Source organism: Rana temporaria, chromosome 3, assembly GCF_905171775.1.
Source record: "Rana temporaria chromosome 3, aRanTem1.1, whole genome shotgun sequence".
Classification (NCBI taxonomy): Eukaryota; Metazoa; Chordata; class Amphibia; order Anura; family Ranidae; genus Rana; species Rana temporaria.
In genome coordinates, this window is record NC_053491.1 from 337,182,237 (window position 1) to 337,204,824 (window position 22,588).

Here is a 22,588-nt window from a genome sequence, read left to right on the forward strand (position 1 = left end):
TGAAGCTCGGTTTATTCTCCCTCACTATCCCTCTAGCCTGCGCCAAGTCGTATTTACTGTGCAAAGGAAAGTCGGGGTGTGTTTTGAATGCATTAAAATAAAAAAAGTTTTCTTAGAAAGGAGGCGGCCGAGGCAATATTATACAAACCAGGAGACGTGTCTGGGTGTTTCGCAGCCAGGTTATCTGCAATTTGGAGCAGACGGAGCACTCTGTGTTTTGTCTGAACAGTAAAACGTGTTAATTTGCCTGAAATTTACTTTTTTGTACGCTGAGTCTTTATTATGGAGGGGAGCAAGGTTGTATTAATGAGTGTGTGTGTATATATATATATATATATATATATATATATATATATATATATATATATATATATATATATATACACCTGTGAGGCAAGAAATAAAAAATAAAAAAATATATATGTGTGTGTAATATATATATTTACATAATTTTTTATTTTATTTCTCGCCTCACAAGGATGATGCAGGGATTTCCTGCATTGCCTTCCACCGACTGGCATATATCCCAGGAGGAACTTTTTTTTTTTTTTTTTGTGGGGTGTATACGTGGTGTGAGATCCCACACTTGTGCCAACATGCCACAGGTGTATGGTGGTCCCCAAATACCTTTTTGTAGAAACCTGTCATGTCTGCACCGCCCTTCACTCTCCACCTACTTTCCCTAATATAAAGTCTCCTTTCCCAGAATTGCAGCCCTGATATCACATTTTGATGCATGCATTTACTTAAAGTGGATGTAAACTCGATTCATTAAATTTGAGCTGGGAATATATACTGTATTTGCAGTGTTTTCTTGTCTCTCTCCTCAAAGAACTGTCACATAGCTTTCTCCTGCTCTGTTCTTCTGTTATCAGCCTGATAACTTCTGACAAGCTCTCTGACACTTGATAAAACCAGCCTGAATTTTGTGTAGGGTGGGTGCTATTATTGGATTGGCAGCTGCTTTACTCACAGGACGGCACTGAAAGTCTCTGCCTATCTGAAGGGGGGTGTGTGCCTTTCTTCCAATCAACTGTCTCCCAGTGTAATCCAACACATCTCTCACAGTGCAGAATGAGGAAGTAAAAATTCCAACAGGATGTGCACTTTTTAAACCGTATATAAAGCTGAAGACAGCAGATATACATGTAAAACTTATGTAGGGAGATTTGTTTCATCTGTGCATCATCTGAGGCTGTTCACTTTACTGGGTGTATGTGAGGGTTTACATCCACTTTAAGGCCCCTATCACACGAGCATCCCGATCAGGTCTACCTGTCCGTTTTTCAGGCAGACCCAAATGAATCCTCCATACTCTTAAAAGCGTTTAAACTGGTCTACATCTGATCCGGCAAAAACAATTTGGCCAGATCGGAGGGCAGTCGGGTGTAAATGGAAAGCCGGTCTGTTTACATCCGACTGTCCATAGTGCAGAGTGGGCTGTTTGTGTCAACTCTGCATAAGCAGAGCAAACATGGACCTGTCATTTCTCCACTCAGCTCAGCAGGGGATCAATGCACAAATCCCCTGCTGATAAAACTAACCTGGCCATGTGAAAGGGTCCTAAGGGGGGTAGCCGCAGGAACCAGGAAAAGAGTCTGATTTTAATGACACCAGAGATGGCTGATTTGGCTCTTGTAAGAGCAGTGGAATGATGAATCAATACATAATTTTGCTTGATATGTGCATTTTTATTACAGAAGATAACCCAGCAAATTAAGTAAGGTGGGATTGGATAAAAAATAAACGGGGGCGATGTTTCTCTGTAATGTGCACAAGTTCGCTTTAGACTCCATCGCTGTATATGTAGCATTGATTCTGAAGCAGTTTTTGGTATATGCAGGCTATACAAGTGAGGGTTGTTTGTATCTGACTACTTATGTGCAAATTTGTATTATAGGCAGTGCTCCAGTTCACAGGCTTCTTACACCTTAGGGCTGTTGTCATAATAATTTCCTTACGAGGCTTGTGTGGGTTTACATTTTTCTATTTCCCAGATGAAAATGGTAAAGACCAAGGCATCAACATCCGGCAGAAGGTGAAGGAAATGGTGGAGTTCGCCCAAGATGACGACCGCCTTCGGGAGGAACGCAAGAAAGCCAAGAAGAACAAGGACAAATATATTGGCGTGTCTTCAGAGAGTGCAGATGGGTTCAGATACAGTGAGTACCGTGTGTGTGCTGCACATGGTGAGGCCGGTGGCAGTCAGTGATAATAGCTTGGCATTGTGTGGACATACTTCAATGGAAGACCTTTCCATCAGGACACCCTCCTGAGCAGCATCACTGCATGTTTTTTACTTGGTTTAGAAGAATCAAAAACATCTTGGATATGATTGAAAGTGTCTGGTAGACGTGCTTGCAGAATAAAGCAGGCTTTGACCCCCTTTACATTATATTGCAATTATCTGTGTGTGATTCATGTCCCTCCCCAATGCTGGCCAAACATGGTTAGCCGGTGGGCCCCCTTCCAGTAAATTGTATTCTAAGAGCAGCACCTGCCACTGTCAGAATACACAGTTTAGTGGCTGAAGCCATTGATTGATGGACAAATTTCAGCATATTCCTTCAACGGAAGTTGAAATAAACAAGGGAGCCCACATGCTGAAATTCCTCCGGTCCTTGCTGTACCGGCTGGATTTCAACCAGTGTATGGCTGATTAAATTTTCCTTGTTAACCCCTTCATAACCCAAGTTATTTTGGGTTGTCTTGATCATAAATGCTATTAGAAAGGTCAATCGTGGCCAGCAAGCCAATGAGGAGCGAGCGGGGGGGGGGGGGGTTGGGTTGGTTTTATGGACACAGAGCAGGTATCGGGAGCGAGCATGCACCAGTACCCCCATAGCAAGCAGCATGGTCAAGGGGAAGGAGCCAGGATCGTCGGCGGGGGACCTGATGAGAAGAGGATCAGGGCTACTCTGTGCAAAACCACTGCACAGAGCAGGTAAGTATAACATGTTTGTGAATACTGGGGGGGGGGGGGGGGGGAACTAATGCGCAAACCAGCAAACCACACTAACCAGAGAATTGATAAAAAAGGGGTCTAAAATAAAAACTAAATAAAATGAACTACACAGCAGCCATGACTATAAATTTAAAAATTGGGGAACTGGTGCGTGAAATAACTAATAAATGGTCAATCCCTAGCAGCAGCCACAACCAGAATAGTGCTCACACACTGATAGCAATGTAAAAAACGGGGGGGTGTTGGGGCGCTTACTACTTAAACCAATAAATGAGATGCGTAAAATACAGTATTGGTTAACATAAAACAGTAAACCAATACTGTAAATATTAGTGCAAATAATTAATATTAATTAATAGTTAAATAATTACAATTTTTGCACATCTTTAATTTATTTGCAATTTATTACGATACTAGATGCACTTCATTTATGCACATTATAGATTATTTTTTTCACATTATTTATTTAACAATTAATAATTATTTGCACTAATATTTACAGTATTGGTTTACGGTTTAATGTTTATTAATACTGGATTTTACGCATCTCAATTATTTATTGGTTTAATTGGTAAGCGGCCCAACACCCCCCGTTTTTTACATAACTTTTTTTTTTTTTTTTTAATGCCACTTTAAGAATGCTTTCAGAAATAGAAGTGTTAATAGTTTATCTTTATCAATTAACTGGATTAAATGGAAAGTGAGTGAACAGAAGAGAAATCCAAATCAAATCAAATTTGGATCTTTGCCTTCAAAACTGCATCAATCTTCTAGGTACACTTGCACGGTTTTTGAAGGAACTCAGCAGGTAGGTTGTCGCAAACATCCTGGAGAACTAACCTCAGATCTTCTGTGGATGTAGGCTCCTTCAAATCATTCTGTCGTTTCATGTAAAGCCAGACAGACTCTGTGATGTTGAGATCCAGGCTCTGTGGAGGCCAAACCATTACTCCTTGTTATTCTTTATGCTGAAGATGGTTATTAATAAGATGGGCTATATAAAAATATACTATTAACACTTCTATTTCTGAAAGCATTCTTAATTTGCAGCATTTCCTAACACTTTTGCACAGTAGTATCTAGCTATGTAATAACGATAAGATACACAGTAATATAATAAAAAAAGGATGCACAGTTGGATATTAAGTTTACAAGTTCCAGCCGTCAGTGACATCAGAGGGTAATTTCGGTCATTTCATTGTGAATATAATCGTAATACATACATTTTCCCTTGTGTTGGAAAACATTTTTCCCAACCTTTATGGAAAGTGTACTGAATTGTAAATCACTTGTTTACAGCAATGCCTCCTCTAGCCAGAGGAATAGCTAGCTGCACTCATTATTATTTGATGTCGGTGTAGTATATCCATGCATAATCTCCTGAATGTTTGTTTATAATTCATTTCTGTTAAGCTGTAATACTGTGCAGGGAACATGCTTCAGGTACTAGCAAGGTCTGTGCACGGGGCTCCTAATGCATCTCGCTCTCTGTGTCTATTTTAAATTTTTCTGAGCTGTAAAGCATTGTACCCATGATCAGCAGATCACGGGTGCAAATTCCGATTCTTGCAGACTGCCAGTACGTTGCAGGCAGTCCTCGTGCAGGCAGTTACAGAATGAGAGGAAAGGTACCTAGAGCGCTCATCGGTGCCCTGGTAGTTTTTTGAGAACTATAAGCTGTCAGCCCTAATGGCTGACTGTAGTTGTAGTTCTCCCATCCACAGAACTCTGTGAATGAATAATGCAGTCGGGCGTGCAGGGCCCTGCACGGCCTTGTTATATTCAAATTGCGACAGCAAGTATGGGGAGAAGATTCTCAGCCCACTGTCACAATTGGAAGATGTAAAATCTTCCTAAAGGTAAACTTATCCTTTTTAAGTTAATTAGAACATTAAAGCGGTTGTATACCCAAATTTGACACTTTTACCTACAGGTAAGCCTATATAATAGGGCTTACCTGTAGGTAAAATTAATATCGCCTAAATATCTACTAATTCCTGACATCAGCGGCGCTTGCCCTCTGAATGCCTGGCTAAAGGTCCGGCAGATGCTGCGTGGGAGTGACATCATCGTGGCTCCGGAGCCGCAAACCCGAAAGACACACCGAGGGCAAGATGTCAGCTTGGCGTGGACTGGGCTCCGATGTGGGGGCTACGTTCTGAGGTAAGTATTTCATAATGAGCTAGTATGCGCTGTAGTCTTGGAATTCACAGATTCTGTGAATGGAGGACACTGCTGTGTGGTCAGAACCGCCACATCTGTGCTAAAGTGAAAACAATACAGAATTTTACAGGGTGAAGCAACCCATGACAAGTAAGGGTAAGTGGAGGGCTATTTGAGGTTGGGGGAGTTGGATACATTTGGGTGTAACATGAAACATGGTGTAAAAGGTGAACTACGCCTTTAAAATAGATTTTAGATGCTTAATTTTCCTGAAAAATCCATTTTGTTGTCATGTACATAAGTGCATTCATTATTGTTTGTATACCTGTTTGTAGAGGTTCCCATTGTATGAACATCTGCCCTTGCTACATGCGATCAATCGTTTTAGGCTGTGATATGCTGCCTGTAATTTGAAAATCGGTTGTCTATAGAAAAATCTCCCCAATGCCGCTCCAGGTCTCCCCTTGAAGTATGCCACTCGAGCTTTTGCTATTTTGATTTGCTGTGTCCATCTGTACCCGCCGTCTGTGCAGCACAGACACGGGTTGCTGCATCTGTACCTTTCTGCTCTACCTGCTCATTCCTTTTCATTCCTTTTCTAACTTCTCTAATAATTTAGTAATCACTTCTAGATTTTTAATGCAGTTGCCTTCTTGTAGCTTTGTGGAATTAATGTATATAAACTAGAGGAGATGATTGTGAATTGCCAGCTGAAATCCTTGTAGAGAATATAACAGTGTTTCTCAATTATAGTCCTCAAGGTGCACCAACAGGTCTTGTTTTCAGAATTTCCCTCAGATTAAACAGCTGTGGTAATTGCTAAGGTTGTGAAACTGATCAACTCACCTGTGCAGAATAATGGAAAGCCTGAAAACATGACCTGTTTGTGCACCTTGTGGACTGGAATTGAGAAACGCTGGATTAGAAGATTTGAGCTGGTGCCTGATTGTCTATTATGGTCAATGCTTACAGTTTCTCATTTTTTTTATTTTATATACCAGCCCTGATATATTGGAAAGGTTCCCCAGGGAGTTAAAGAGAACCTTTACTAAGAAAAATGTGGAAGCTGCTTTCACTATTGCCTCCTTTAGAGAATGCGAGTTGCTTGAATGTAAATCTGCACCGATACCTTAAGTCACTGACCTGACCACTAGGGTGGGAATCGGAAGTTGTGACTTCAGTGGTTGTATACGTGTTCTGGTTATTTGGCACAAAGCACTGAAGCCATTGACAGCCTGGAAACTGGTATTTTTAGGAGGAGGTCAGCAGTAGAAGCCTCCTATAATACCATCAGTAAATGGTTCCTTAAAATTGTATGTAAACCCAAAATCTATTTTTTAGTGTATTTAGCATCATCCACTGTATATAGTTTTCTCAAGTGAATCTGTTGTGAAGTTTCTTACCTGAGGATCCGACCAGTAACCACACTTGTTGCAGGCTGTCACAGTTTTAGGCCATGGCTTCAAAATTTGCATCTGCTTTGTCAGCCCTCTGCTCCCTCTGCCTTCTATGCACACTTCTACAGTTGGCCGTATCAGGTCTGGAAAATTGGAAATAAACTGCGGTAAATACTAGACAAACAAGAAAGAAATGGAAAAACTGCAATTAAATCAGTCTATTTAATCCGAGAGCTGCGATTACCATGTAAACAATAGATACAAAAAACAAACCGTGAAAAAAATAAAAAATCGCGCTACCTCTAAACCATGTGAAACAAATGTTTGCATCACAAAACACACAAAACAATGTGATATATATTGATATAAATTATAAACTATGTGGTATATGATGGTATATATAAATCACTAATATACCAAAAAACAAGAGAGGTTGATAACTACTAGAGGGCACTATATAGCACTCAAGTCCCTCAATAACAGTTAAACCATGATAAATGAACATCAAAAATGTTTAGATCATATCATTAGATCAATAAATATTAACCAAAAATATATATATATATATATATATATATATATATATATATATATATATATATATATATATATATATATATATATATATATATAGACATATAAATAAAACAAACATTTATGAACTTTATTGCTACAATATTTAACACATGAAATGCCAAATGCCCGTGTTCTGTGCCAAATTCCAAAATCAGTTGAAAACGTGTCCAAAGAAAAGTGATGTATCCTCCACCAAAATATAGATTGGCTCCTTACCAAATCGCTATGATCCCTTATGACAGGGGATCATGAACAGCCTATAATAGGTAGTCGCTCCCAGTCTTGCAGTTCAGACAGTAAAAAAATGCCTCGAATCTGATGTGCTGGCCAGTACCCAAATTCCCAGACACCCGTCCACTGGGGGAACGTTTGGAGCTCCTGGGTGACGACAGAGCGCCGTTTCGTAAAATATTACTTCTTCCAGGGGCCGTATCAGGTCTGCTGGAGGCAACAGATTCATAGGAAATGAAATTAGACGAACTCCAGACTTACCATCAGTCTTGCAATAGGTGTACAGGCTCATTTTCTGTACTTTAAATTGCTTGCTTTTAATTGCACTGCACACTGAGCTTTTCACAGTGTGCAATAAAAGCTGCAGAAAGTCGGAGCCCACCTAATTTTCTTGCTGTTTTCATTAAATCTAACATTTAACTTTTTCCTCTCTAGCCTTCTCCCTGGCTCACAATAACTGGGTCTTAAATAAGGTATTTAATGAAAACCAGTTTAAAGCGGAGTTCCAGCCTTTTAGTGTTTATTAAAAGCTAGCAGCTACAGAAAGCGTAGCTGCTGACTTTTAATAAACACACACTTACCTGCTCCACGGTCCAGCAACGTGGCCGCCGAAAGCTCCTCTCCTCTCTCTGGCTGGCGCCTCCATTCATAGTGTGGGCACCCAACCGTGACAGCTTTCGCTTCGTGGCCAGGCACTCACTGCGCGAGGCGCGCTGCGCTCTGAGTAGATCTCCTGTGACCTGTCGCGTGTCTCTGGAGATCGCCTAAAGGGAGGGGCTGCCTAAGGCGAACCCCAAAAAATGACATGCCAAATGTGGCATGTAAGGGGGCAAGGAGTGCTTAAAGTGCAAGTTCCACTCTTGGGTGGAACTCAGCTTTAATTAAATAATTGGCATTAGATGGACAAGAAATTTTTTTTTTGAATGTATGGCAATTAAACTTAAACCTCTTGGGATCCGCGCTATAGTCAAATGACGGCTGCAGTGCGGATCTGCAGCGCGGATCAAGTGACGTCCGCCCCTTTGCGCGTTCCCCGCGTGCGCTCCAGAGCGTGCAGCGGGGAACTGCTGTGCTGGCCGTGTCCCTTGGACACAGCCAATCACAGATCACCGCGAACGGCCAATCAGAGTGGCCGTTTGCGATGCGATCTGTGCGGCCAATGAGAAATGATCTCATATGTAAACATATGAGATCATCTCTCATTGCCGTTTTACACAGAGACAGCGGTGCTGTCTCTGGAGAGGAGACCGATCTGTGTCCCTTGTACATAGGGGCATAGATCGGTCACCCCCCCCAGTCACCCCCCCTCCACCTACAGTTAGAACACTAATTAGGGTACACATTTAACCCATTCCTCACCCCCTAGTGTTAACCCCTTCAATGCCAGTCACATTTATACTGTAATTAGTGCATATTTATAGCACTGATCGCAGTATAAATGTGAATGGCGCCAAAAATGTGTCAAAAGTGTCCGATGTGTCCACCATAACGTCGCAGTCCCAATAAAAAAAATCGCAAATCGCCGCCATTTCTAGTAAAAAAAATAATAAAAAATAATTCTGTCCCCTATTTTGTAGGCGCTATAACTTTTGCGCAAACCAGTCGCTTATTGCGATTTTTTTTTTTACCAAAAATACGTATCAGCCTAAACTGAGAAATTTTTTTTTTTTTTTTGGGGATATTTATTATAGCAACAAGTAAAAAATATTGTATTTTTTTTCCAAATTGTCGCTCTTTTTTGTTTATAGCGCAAAAAATAAAAACCGCACGGGCGATCAAATACCACCAAAAGAAAGCTCTATTTGTGGGGAAAAAAGGACGTCAATTTTGTTTGGGAGCCACGTCGCACGACCGCGCAATTGTTAGTTAAAGCGACGCAGTGCCGAAAGCTGAAATTTCACCTGGGCAGGAGGGGGGTATATGTGCCCAGTAAGCAAGTGGTTAAAGAGACCCTGTTGCCAGATTTAAAAATTTGCTGTTAAAATAACTGAAAAATCAAGTATTTCAATTCCTTACAGTGTTTTTCTTTTCCGGAAATTACTTTTTTTTTCACTTGCAGTTTGCCCCTAAACATGTTGAAAACTTGACTATTGCAGGAAGAGTCGATTTCCTTGCGGATCTCCTCCCTTCTCACATCCCTCTCCTTCTCACATCCCTCTCCTTCTCACATACCTCTCCTTTTCTGGGGGTGCTTTTTTTTTTTTTTTTAAGGTAAATGGGAGTGTTTATAGTTTGTGCTGGCCCAGCTCTTCTGCCCCTCTTCTCCGCTTGCTACATAACTTTTATGGAGCTACTGACAGAGGTGTGGAGGGAAATACTGTAGTGTCGCATGAGTGACCACTGCAAGGCTGCTAACGCATCCAAGATGGATTATCAGCAGCAAGGTCTCTTTAAGAAAACCATATACAATAAGTATAGTATCACACATAAGGAAAAATAGATGTTTGGTTTACATATACTTTAAGTGCTTTCAACCTACTCTGTGAAGGGGCATTTGAGTGATTACAGCCCTGAAGTCAGCTTCCACATGTTGGCCAAAGGCTGTATGAAGATTAATTATCTGAATTGCTGAGCTGGACTGGTTACTAGTGATGAGGCATTAGGATCTACTCACTACTTGAAATATTTATTGAAACTCTTCTCTAGCAGCCAGCTGATTTCAGCAAGGACAAGCCTTGTGTCACCTATGGAAATTAATGTGCTTAGTGCTGTAAATCACTCGAGTCGCTACTCATGAGTCATTTAAATGTGTTTCAACCTTATCCAAGAATTTTTTTAAATACATAAATGACAAAAAAAATATTTCAAGCTGTCAAGCAACCTCACATCCCCGGCAAGCTTTGTCAGCCAGAGGTTGACGTGGTTTGTTGGGACTTCTAGTTTTCTGATAGGTGAATGACCTTAATTTCTTTATTAGCCATTGGTGGAAACTAATCATTGTCCATTCCTTTTTCTATATGAGGCACATCAATCATTTACTTCTACTTATCATTCCAGCTCAGAGCTCTGTACCCAGTACATTATTTTCTTTGAAAGCTGGACTCTGGTGCACCTACTATGTTTTCTCCTCTTCTCCTCCTCCTGGCAAAAAATGAATAATTGGGGTAATTTCCTAGACATAGTGGGATTGTGGTATGCCAATGCTTTAACTTGTCCATACTGAATATTCAACAGGTGACAGATATGACCCAGAGCCTAGGTCTAAATGGGATGAGGACTGGGATAAGACTAAGACAGGCTTCCCATTCGGTGACAAGCTGGGGGAGCTGAGCGATAAGATCGGGAGCACCATAGATGACACAATCAACAAGTTCCGGAGGAAAGACAGGGAAGACTCCCCTGAGCGGGGCAGGTGAGGGGAATGTGCATTGTACAAGCACTTAAGCTATCTGGCTGAATCGTTGATATCATTTAATGCCTGCAAGTACACCTGATGGCTTTCAGATTAACTTGTTTTCTTATCGAGCCCCTGCATTCTAAGGCCAGGCTGTACACTTGGACTTGACATCTTGCCAAGTTGACACAAGCCTGGCCTCTCTGGGCATTAGCACTACCCCCCCCCCCTCTAATAGTGAGATGTCAGTAGAATCTGGGCTCTGCCTACTATGTTTAAAATAACAAGCTATGTTATCACTTTCCAGTGACAGCGAAGAAGACAAGAAAGCCAACCGTGGTAAATCAGAGTTCAAAGATGAAGAAGAGACGGTTACCACCAAGCACATCCATATCACTCAGGCCACAGAGACCACCACCACCCACCGCAAACGTTCAGGGAACCAACCCAAAACCCTCGATCTGGGAGCAGCTGCACACTACACTGGAGACCAAGACAGTCCAGAGCTCACATCAGCTTCCGGCCAGCCCCCCTCTGCCAAGGTCTGATATACTTTTATGTTTTATGTATTTAAATAAATATTATGGCTACAGCATCCATTTAAGCTGCACACTTATCTACCTTCTCTGTGTGAGCTGCGCAACTCTGTTCAGGCAGTATAACTGCGGCGGGTGGTTAAAGGCTAAGCTCACCTTTTTTACATATTCATATATTTCTGCAAAAAATTTTTTTTTTTTTTTTTTTTTTTTTTAACAGGATCATGCAAAGCATTGCACCCGTGATCAGTGGGTTGCGAGTTCAATGTCGGGCTCCTGCACACACTACCTAGAGCTCTCTGCCGATACCACAGTGGCAGACAGGACTTGTAGTTTATTGAATGAATTATGCGGCTGTCTGTGTGAGCTGTGTCATTTTCAAGATGTGACAGTGGGTGCAGGGATAAGATCTCTGGGGGACCATGCATAGGAATATGTTACAGATTGAATGCTCTAAAGATGAACTTATCCTTTAAAGCGTTACTAAACCCACAGGAGTAAAATCAGTCTGTATATGTAGCATAGCATGCTTGTTATACTCGCTGTGGAAATTAATCCTTTGCATTGTGTAAAAAGGTTGTTTTATCCTGTATGCACAGATCCTCCCTCACATGCACTGTATCTGGGGAAAACCAGCTAACACAGGCAGGGTAGCCAACCTGCACATGCTCAGTTGTCTTTTATGCTGGAGAGAACATTTACTTGTTCTCAGAGCTAGCCAGGTCACTGCCTTAATTAACCCTCTTGGGCATGGAGTACACCAGAGCGTCACAGGTCTGATCTATTTTCATATTACTGGGCTTGGTAACACTTTAAGCTAATAGTGATTATAATTGTTAGAACTACATGGCTCATCAACCAAATGAGGGCAAGGAAATCGGGTTTAAAAAACTATGAAATTGCAAGTTTTCTTTAACCAGCCTTATAGTGATGGATTTCCTTCAAAACCGTAACTGATCTTGTACAAGTACTTCACACACCCGGCCAAATAGTATGTTTATATTCTTGCACGATTGTCAGTATACTTACAGTTTGTCATTTTCTCCACAGACTTCTAGTGAATTAAGCAAGAAGTCATCTAATGATCTGGTCGATTTACTATTTAATTCGGGACAGACGGCAGGTATTCTGACCACAGACATAAGATGAGGTTAAACACTGTAAAAAAAACATAAAATGTTTAGTACTCCATTTTTTTATATACCAGACCACTCTACTCTGTGTACACTGTGCTATGTAGAATATACTCCATTCTAAAAACCATTATGATATGGTTATCCCATTCAAAGAAAAGGTAAGCTTTACGTCCATAAAACATTTAATAATGGAAACATGTACAGCATCTCACAAGTGAGTACACCCCTCACATTTTTGTAAATATTTTATTATATTTTTTCATGTGACAACACTGAAGAAATTACACTTTGCTACAATGTAGTGAGTATACAGCTTGTATAACAGTTTAAATTTGCTGTCCCCTCAAAAGTGAAAATGTTCAAATTGGGCCCAAAGCGTCAATATTTTGTGTGACCTATGAAGAAGCACTAAGGCATAGTGCGAAACGTCAGCTTTTCTTTTGTTGTGCTGTTTTTTGCTGTGGCATGTATTTTGTGATTTTTAATTAAAGGAGGAGTTTTTTTGGAGTGCGGCTGTCCCACCTTTTTTCCTTCATCCTAACCTGCATTTTGATTGCACTGCCTGCACCCTTGGCTCGGACCACAGGAATCAGATTACCTGGTTCTCTTTGAGCGGTTACCCACTCTCTCATTTCATTTTGTGTGACCACCATTATATTCCAGCACTGCATTAATTAACCCTCTTGGAATGGAGTTCACCAGAGCTTCACAGGTTGCCACTGGAGTCCTCTTCCACTCCTCCATGACATCACAGAGCTGGTGGATGTAGGAGACCCTGCGCTCCTCCACCTTCTGTTTGAGGATGTCCCACAAATGCTCAATAAGGTTTAGGTCTGGAGACATGCTTGGCCAGTCCATCACCTTTACCCTCAGCTTCTTTAGCAAGGCAGTGGTCATCTTGGAGGTGTATTTGGGGTCATTTAATGTTGGAATACTGCCCTGTGACCCAGTCTGCAAAGGGAGGGGATCATGCTCTGCTTCCGTATGTCCCTGTACATGTTGGCATTCATGGTTCCCTGGAGAACTGTAGCTAGTCCCCCGTGCTTGCAGCACTCGTACAGCCCCAGACTATGACAATACCACCACCATGCTTGACTGTAGGCAAGACACACTTGTCTTGTTCTCCACAGTTGCCGCCACACACGCTTGACACTATCTGAACCAAATAAGTTCATCTTGGTCTCATCAGACCACAGGACATGGTTCCATTAATCCATGTCCTTGGTCTGCTTTTTTTCAGAGTTTTCTTTTGCATCATCTTTAGAATAGGCTTCCTTCTGAGATGACAGACATGCAGACCAATTTGATGCAGTGTGCAGCATATGGTCTGAGCACTGACAGGCTGAGCCCCCCTCACCCCTTCAACCTCTGCAGCAAAGCTGGCAGCACTCTTGCGTCTATTTCCCAAAGACAACCTCTGCATATGACGTTGAGAACACTTAACTTCTTTGGTCGTCCATGGAGAGGCCTGTTCTGGGTGGAACCTGTCCTGTTAAACTGCTGTATGGTCTTGGCCACAGTGCTGCAGCTCAGTTTCAGGGTCTTGGCAATCTTCTTATAGCCTAGGCCAGGGTGTGACAAATTTGCTTGGAATCTAGGAGCCAGCTAAAAAAGTTAAGAGCCAGAAAACGTGCCCCGTCCCGACGAGCTTGCGCGCAGAAGCGAACACATACATGAGTAGCGCCTGCATATGTAAACGGTATTCAAACCACACATGTGAGGTATCGCCGCGAGTGTTAGAGCGAGAGCAATAATTCTAGCTCTAGACCTCCTCTGTAACTCAAAACATGCAACCTGTAGAATTTTTTTAAACGTCGCCTATGGAGATTTTAAAGGGTAAAAGTTTGTCGGTATTTCACAAGCGGACGCAATTTTGAAGTGTGACATGTTGGGTATCAATTTGCTCGGCGTAACATTATCTTTCACAATATAAAAAAAAATTGGGATAACTTTACTGTTTTAATTTTAAAAAGTTCGCTTTTAAGACCGCTGCGCAAATACGGCGTGACAGAAAATATTGCAACGATCGCCATTTTATTCTCTACGGTGTTAGGATAAAAAATATATATAATGTTTGGGGGTTCTAATTAGAGGGGGAAGGAGATGGCAGTGAAAAATTGCACATTAGAACTGCTTTTTTAGTTGTAATGCCAACGGCCACCACCAGATGGCGCCATAGCACAAAAGGAAGCTTGGGACTTCGCAAAGCCGCGGCCTCAATTACCGGCCGTCGTGGGCCCACGGCGATCGTGCGGTGGGGACGCACGGAGACGCAGGCTTTGCGGCCTCAATTACCGGCGGGTGCCAGGTCACAATTTCTTGTCGCAATTGCGACCTGGCGCCCGGATTTTGTCGAGCCCTGGCCTAGGCCATCTTTATATAGAGCAACAATTCGTTTTTTTCAGATCCTCAGAGTTCTTTGCCATGAGGTGCCATGTTGAACTTCCAGTGAACAGTATGAGAGAGTGAGAGCGATAATAACAAATTTAACACACCTGATTCCTATTCACACCTGAGAACTTGTAAAACTAACGAGTCACATGACACCGGGAAGGGGAAAATTACAAATTTGGTCCAATTTGGACATTTTCACTTGGGGATGTACTCACTTTCGTTGCCAGCTAATTGGACATTAATGGCTGTGTGTTGAGTTATTTTGAGGGAACAGCAAATTTACACCACTGTTATACAAGCTGTACACTCACTACTTTACATTGTAGCAAAGTGTAATTTCTTCAGTGTTGTCACATTAAGATATAATAAAATGTTTACAAAAATATGAGGGGTGTACTCACTTTTGGGAGATACTGTAAATATAGACAGATTTTTCAGTGATGGGTATATTTCCCCTTGTAAGTAATGCAATATTGTAGTGACTCCAAGTAATTTTTGGCTCTGCATTTCAATTGTTTGAGGATAAGTTTCTCTAGCTGGAGAAATGTTTTCAGTTAATATGACCTGTAGGCTAAACCAGTAGCGTCCACCTCTCAACCTACCATTTCATCAAATGTCAAAGATTAGGAATCTGTTAGCAAGGACATACTTGCATGGTTATCGTGTAAATTAACATAGAAGATATTTCTCCTGTTTGTTAGACTTATTTATGTATACTTCTTAACCTGTTCAGATCCAGAGCAATTTCTTTTATTTTCTGCATGTAAAAATCTAAATTTTTGGCAATAAAATGAAACCCCCAGAAGTTTATATACTTTCTGAAAGCAGAGGTTCTGTAGTATAAAAAAGGCGAGGGGGGGAGGCTCTGCGTGGCCGGCTGTGTGAAAGTGGTCGGCAGCTAAGGAGCTGCTGCATCACACTCACTTTGAAGCCGGTCGCAGGCTGAACAAAACCCACACAGGCTAAACGCATGAGAAATTATATGTAGCAACACCACTAGAGTGATCATAGTGACCGTACTTTTAAATATAATAGTCCAGCAAATGTCCCAATAAACAAAACATCCATGATAATTCTCCACTGCTTCTCAGTGCAGCAAACAAAGTGCGATATTGCCACAGTGTAGATCCGTCACCATTTTGCGCTTACCAGAAGATTACAAATCATTAGCCTAGCAAATCACTCCAGCCACAAGGGACGTTCACAGATCGTTTGTCAGAGTAGATGGTATGCAGCCAGCAAGGAGCCCGGTTTGAGAGATGCTCACTACTCTGTGGAAGCCTGACTACCAAAATAGTCATACCAATGCATCTTGTACAATAAAGTATGTAAACTTTTAAAAACCACAAAGTGCCCACCGACAGTCTTTTCTGGGCTGAGGTGTTTAATCTTTCCTCCCCTGCCTAGGTCTCAACCTCGATACGCTGTAAACTATTGCCAAACTGTATCAAAAGCCCTTTAAATAACAGTTTTTGGGGTTTATGGGTGGTTCTCTTTTGATCCACTGCAGATTTGGCACTTGCCTACTGTGCACAGCCATCCTGCTTAGCCTATAGTATGACAGCCTGGGCAGCCAATTTCCTCATATCCTTACCACCAAGATATTCCCTATGTTGGCGCATTCCAGCTTTGCGTTGGAGGCCTTTCTTTTTTTTCCTGCTTGGTAACCTTTGGGAAAACGGCTCTGTCAAGTGGGCTAAGGCAGCCCATACTTGTATCATTTTTTGTTGTTCAAACATTTGATGGGTATGGGGGAATCCTCCTGCTGTGCTATACAGTGATCAGTGCTGCCGGCTATAGCCAGCGGCAATGACTGATCAGAAAAAAACCTGACAGCTTGGTTGTATAGAAGTCTATTGACTTCCTTACAACCAGGGTGCCTATGCATGGATCAAAATTCACCTGGTCCCTGCTGAACTGCCTGAATTTTGATCCATGTATGGCCAGCTAAACAAAAAAAAAACTTCATCCTGAATTTTTTATTCATACCTTGTTTTCTAAAAACACCTTGACCTGGCCATACTTCTGATGTTTAAGTTGGAACCCTGTATATACTGGTCGACCTTGCACACCTTTTTCCTCTCCCTCAACACCTTACATTCCTTGTGCAACCTTCTACTACACAGGACTCTTCCTTGTCACCAATGAGACTCCTACAGGCCTTGTGGTCACCTTAAGCTATCCATGTAAATTAAGGAATTCCCTTCTGGGGGACCCTCCTAAGATCCCCCCCCCCCTTTTTTTTGGGCCCTTAAAACCACCTTCCTTTTACTTGCTGGCCTGGCTGACTTAACACCATTATTCCCACTGAAGGGTTGGGGTCTGGTATAATATTTGTGGCTATGCCATGTTTCCATGGAAACTTTCACCTTTTCTCTTGTTTCTTATTGGAATTTCCCCCTTGGGGCCCCTCTTCCCACTCTCGTGGTCATATTTTTTTTTTTATTTTTTTTTTTCCTTCATGGGTCTTCTACTGCCTGGGAACTAATCCATCCTTCCTTTCCTAGCCAATACCCCTTAAAATTGGGTTTTGGGACCTATCCTGCACGTAGAGTTGTGCAGTCCTCCTTTGAGCGTAGCCACCGCCTAAATTCTGTTTTCTCGTTTCTCCCAAAAAATGTGTTGCTTAGTTATTCACTCTCTGCTGTTTCTTGTGAAGTGTTTCTACTGTTACGTTTGTTTTACAGGCTGGTTGGCTCTCTTGTTTTCTTCCTGTGGGCCTGTTGCAGCTATTTAGCTCTCTTACTTTTCCCTTGATCATTACTTGGGAATGTCCCATAGACTCTAATTTGATTCCTGTGCCATAAAGATGAGGAATTTTGACATACCTGTAAACTCTGTATCTTCGAGTACAGTACAGTACAGGACATGGGTCCCTTCCCTATCTTTTCTGTGTTATCTTTATTGCTTGCAAAATTGGAGCCTCGTGGAGTGGGTGGGGTTATATGGGGACACTAGGGGCAGACCAGCAAAGCTTTTGCCAGTGTCCATTCACCTGAAGATAGTGGCATATAACCCATGTTCTATAAATCGATTCCTGTTTTTTTGTAATGTACTCCAAGATATGGAATTTACAGATATTGGCCAGTCTCAGAGGGGAAGGGGATGCCCGGGCAGTTGGAGAGGGAATCTCCCACAGATTGTGAGCTGAGGCTTACATGTTGATCTAAAGTTTTACAGTGTGAGCAAGGTTTGTTACTGGGAACTGCTTTGAAAGATAATCCAGGAAACCTGGGTGGAGGAAAATTGTGAATAGCTGTCATGTAGTGCTTCCATACGTATTGGAAGATTAAGTTTGTTGCCTATTCTTCTAGGGGATGACCACTTTTACTGCTTTTTGGAAAAAGAGAGGCTTTTTCTATTGCTTGTAAAGAGCCCAGAAGCCTAAAGAGCCAGGCCACCCAGATACCCGCTTTGACATATCGATAGATCGAGTAAACAACCGTGTGGGAATCTCACTCTTCTGTTGTATCAACTGTAAGGATTGCAGCCTAATTATTGGAAGATTGACAGAATGTGAGATCCATGTTTTTCAATGTCCTGTGACAATTTTTAGTATTAGTCTTGTTTAGTAACAAAGCATACCTTTTTATGAATGAGGATTATAAGATTCCTTATTTTTTCATGTTTTCTGTTCCAGAATCCATACACCTTATTTGTTCACTTTTCTGTCCTTTGTACCTTGGTACTTGGCCCCTGCTGATCTCCCAAGCAGAACCATTTTATGTTCTGTCCAATTGGCAGTGCCAGATGGTTAGAATTTCTTGCAGGGTTGTGGCAGCCCGGGCATTTCGCCAGGCGTCAAAAGCGGTCTTTGGGGATACTTGAGTGCTGGGCAGATGTTATAGCACCACCTGCCTAGCCAGCTGTGCTGAGAGGACGGTCACAGCAAGTGCGGACCTGAGCAACTGAGCTCCACTTATTGTGTTTTATACCGGGGTAGGAAGGGGGGTGTGATGGCTGTTGTGTGTCAGCACTGCTGTCCCTCCATTACTGTATTTATCTTATCAAATACTTGTGGCATCCACTAAAGTCATATTTAAATTGATATATGGATATTGGATGTGTTGTCTCGTAGATAGTCCTATCTATTGGAAGAGAAAAATATTTCCTGCTTAAAGTTTTGTCTTTTATTGTCACTTTTTTTCTCCTTGAATGTGGTTGAATTTCAAAGTTTCAAACAATTTTAACAATGTCTAAAGTGGTATGCAGCAGTCTAGTGGTGGTATTTGTTCACCACTCGGTTTTTATATTCTATAACCATAAAAGAGCTAAAATATTTTGTTCTTTCTGCTAACGTATCCAATAAAGAAAATCATATCACTTCAACGTGTCTTTGGTTAAAAGAAGAAAAAAATTCCAGATAGGTGTAAATTGATTGGTTTGTGTGAAAGTTATAGTCTACAAACTATGGTGCATATATACTGGAATTTTTATTTATTTTATAAATGTATTACCGTAATATCGGTGATCAGCGACTTCTAGTGGGAAATCTGACACTAAGTAACACAGAGTGGGAACTGACATCACTAGTGACACTAATACAGTGATCAGTGCGAATACTGTACAATGTCACTGGCTGGGAAGGGGTTCACATCTAGCGGTGATAAAAAGGTTAAATGTGTGCCTAACAATGTGTAATGTGTGCTGCTTTTTAGTAAATGTCTGTTTGTTCCTTCTCCCTGCTTTTCTTGTTTGTCAACACAGGGCTCTGGGCTGCGATTTGACACATCAGCAGGTCCCGGTCAAAATTCATTGGCCAGGACCTGCTGACAAAATCCCACTAATCACAGCGGGAGGTAGAGCTGCACGATTCTGGGAAAAATGAGAATCACAATTCTTTTGCTTAGAATGAAGATCACAATTCTCTCACGATTCTCAAAATTTTTACGTAATTTAAATATGTGGGCGAGACTTGCGTATGCGTTATGCGTGCAAACTCACGGGGACGGTGGTACTTTAATTATTTTAGAGAGAGATATATTAATATTTGCCAGAGAGAAAATATAAATTAATATTTTCCAGAGAGATTTAAGTAAATATTTGCCAGAGAATATATAAAGTTAATATTTCCCAGAGAATATATAAAGTTAATATTTCCCAGAGAATATATAAAATGAATATTTGCCAGAGAGAATACATACATAAATTATATACTAGCAGCAGCTTACAGCCTTACACTTGCCTGTGTGACATGTACAGGCTTGCCTTGCCTTGTACTAACTGCACTGTCCCCTGGGAAGAAAAGTCCTGCTGCCCAACGGCTGCGACGGCTTTACGCTGGCTCCGTCGCGGCCGATGATTCCACTCCAACACAGGGACACAGGCAGCCTCACTCCGCACGCTGAGAATCGCCAAATCCAGCAGGTGAGATTGCGGGGGCCGGAGAATCGCGATAACTATTCTCCGCGATTAATGGTGCAGCTCTAGCGGGAGGTGACAGCGGCCTGTACCTGGAGAAGCAAAACAAAACGAATAAGTTGCGCTAAACATATGTGAATGTGAAAAATAAATGAAAAAAAAATTTAAGTGTCCATAAGTGTCCAATGAACAATAAAAATATGTTGAAAATTCAGGTTAATGTTGAGTGAAGTTTTTAACCGTGATTAGCAAACAGAACTCCTCCACCAGTGAAAGGATAAAAAAGCTATGCGCTTACCAGAAGGGCAAGCATTTAGGGCTTGCAGCTGGAAAACCCCCAGCAAGGGTCTTAATGGAAACTGCTGCTGATGATCCAAATAATATTCCTCAAATGATGTAGATGGATATGGAATCCGAAAAACATGAAAGAAATATATATACAGCATATGGTGATGTACCGCAGATAACACAGGATAATGAGCACACCAGGAAAAGCCGCCACCAAATAGGATCACCAAATAAGGGGGACTCTTACCAGATATGCTAAATAGAGTGCTTGTGGCCAAACCCAGCCAGGGCCTTTAGATAATCTCCAAACACGCCAGCCAAAGCACACGGCTTTCTCAGACAACCATAACGGAATATGTCACCAGAAAGAAAGATGAAATCCACATAGTGAAGTATCGCAGAGATAGGTTTAATAAAAAGTAGATGCACTTACATAGAAAAGAGTAATGTCAGCGTTAAAAATTTGCGAGCCGGCTTCTACGAGCGCCCGTCCTTCGAGACCTAGACGCAGCACGTCAGAGCGTCTCCTCCTCCCGACGTACGTTTCGTCAGCATGTGACGTCGTCTGGGGAACTTAGTTCCCCAGACGACGTCACATACTGACGAAACGTACGTCGGGAGGAGGAGACGCTCTGACGTGCTGCGTCTAGGTCTCGAAGGACGGGCGCTCGTAGAAGCCGGCCGGCTCGCAAATTTTTAACGCTGACATTACTCTTTTCTATGTAAGTGCATCTACTTTTTATTAAACCTATCTCTGCGATACTTCACTATGTGGATTTCATCTTTCTTTCTGGTGACATATTCCGTTATGGTTGTCTGAGAAAGCCATGTGCTTTGGCTGGCGTGTTTGGAGATTATCTAAAGGCCCTGGCTGGGTTTGGCCACAAGCACTCTATTTAGCATATCTGGTAAGAGTCCCCCTTATTTGGTGATCCTATTTGGTGGCGGCTTTTCCTGGTGTGCTCATTATCCTGTGTTATCTGCGGTACATCACCATATGCTGTATATATATTTCTTTCATGTTTTTCGGATTCCATATCCATCTACATCATTTGAGGAATATTATTTGGATCATCAGCAGCAGTTTCCATTAAGACCCTTGCTGGGGGTTTTCCAGCTGCAAGCCCTAAATGCTTGCCCTTCTGGTAAGCGCATAGCTTTTTTATCCTTTCACTGGTGGAGGAGTTCTGTTTGCTAATCACGGTTAAAAACTTCACTCAACATTAACCTGAATTTTCAACATATTTTTATTGTTCATTGGACACTTATGGACACTTAAAAATTTTTTTCATTTATTTTTCACATTCACATATGTTTAGCGCAACTTATTCGTTTTGTTTTGATTGGTTATTGTGTGTATATCACAATTTTTGTTGCAGCTCGTTTAGTTTTAAGTTTTGTTTGTTTCGCTTAGCGCAGTATCATATTTTTCTCTTGTACCTGGAGAAGGCCAGCCATGTACAGGTATGTTGCTGCGCCTGTATGGGCGGCCCATCTGCAGTACTTTGCGGCCAGGCAGTTCTTGAAGTACAGTAAAACTATAGACACAAATATTTTTTCCATTTTGGATAGAGTAAGGGAGGGTTATAACCACCTGTCAGTCTTCTTTTTTCCCCCATCATCTGTGTCCCATTAGGGAGGTTTTCCTTCACTTCCTGTCCCGTAGCCAAACATGAAGTGGGAGGAAATCCCTGAAGATTAGGGGAATTCCTTGGTGACCCCTAGGTCACCAGAACTAGTGTCCCTATTGGAAGATTTCCCCTCTTGCTTTTCTGGGGACAACCCAAAATTTTTTTTTTTTTTTTTTTACTTTCAATTATAATGGTAAACAGGACAAATGGAGAGGGTGAATCTCCCTAATTGGGGACATGGATAGCAATAAAAGCTGATACATTTTCTAATCCCTCTGCATTCTATTCAAAACTGAAAGTTTTTTTTCCATTAGTTATATTTTAAGTGGTTAAAGGTTTGCTAGCCCATTTGAATATTCCTATATCTGCAGCTACAGCTGTGAGCTTTAGACTTACATTTTCTTTCTTATAGGTCCATCTTCAGATCCATTTGGTGAATTTGCTGACTTTAATTCACATGCTATTCAGTCTTCCGTCTTCCCTGCTGCACAAGGTAAATAAGACAATCAGTCTGTTCTCATCATAGAACATATAGATAGCCCAAAGCGGAGCTCTGGCACATAGGCCCCACTTGCT

The 22,588-nt window shown here is 41.7% G+C and overlaps 1 protein-coding gene across 1 annotated transcript in view; it reads left to right on the forward strand.

Annotated features, from left to right (window-relative positions):
- CLINT1 (clathrin interactor 1) overlaps nucleotides 1–22,588 on the forward strand; it is a 138,314-nt gene that overhangs the window by 106,489 nt on the left and 9,237 nt on the right. Inside the window, exons 5-9 of the mRNA XM_040345073.1 lie at nucleotides 1,998–2,162; nucleotides 10,507–10,684; nucleotides 10,974–11,208; nucleotides 12,253–12,325; nucleotides 22,425–22,505. Coding sequence (XP_040201007.1) covers nucleotides 1,998–2,162; nucleotides 10,507–10,684; nucleotides 10,974–11,208; nucleotides 12,253–12,325; nucleotides 22,425–22,505 — 732 coding nt within the window. The remainder of the gene's footprint in view (nucleotides 1–1,997; nucleotides 2,163–10,506; nucleotides 10,685–10,973; nucleotides 11,209–12,252; nucleotides 12,326–22,424; nucleotides 22,506–22,588) is intronic.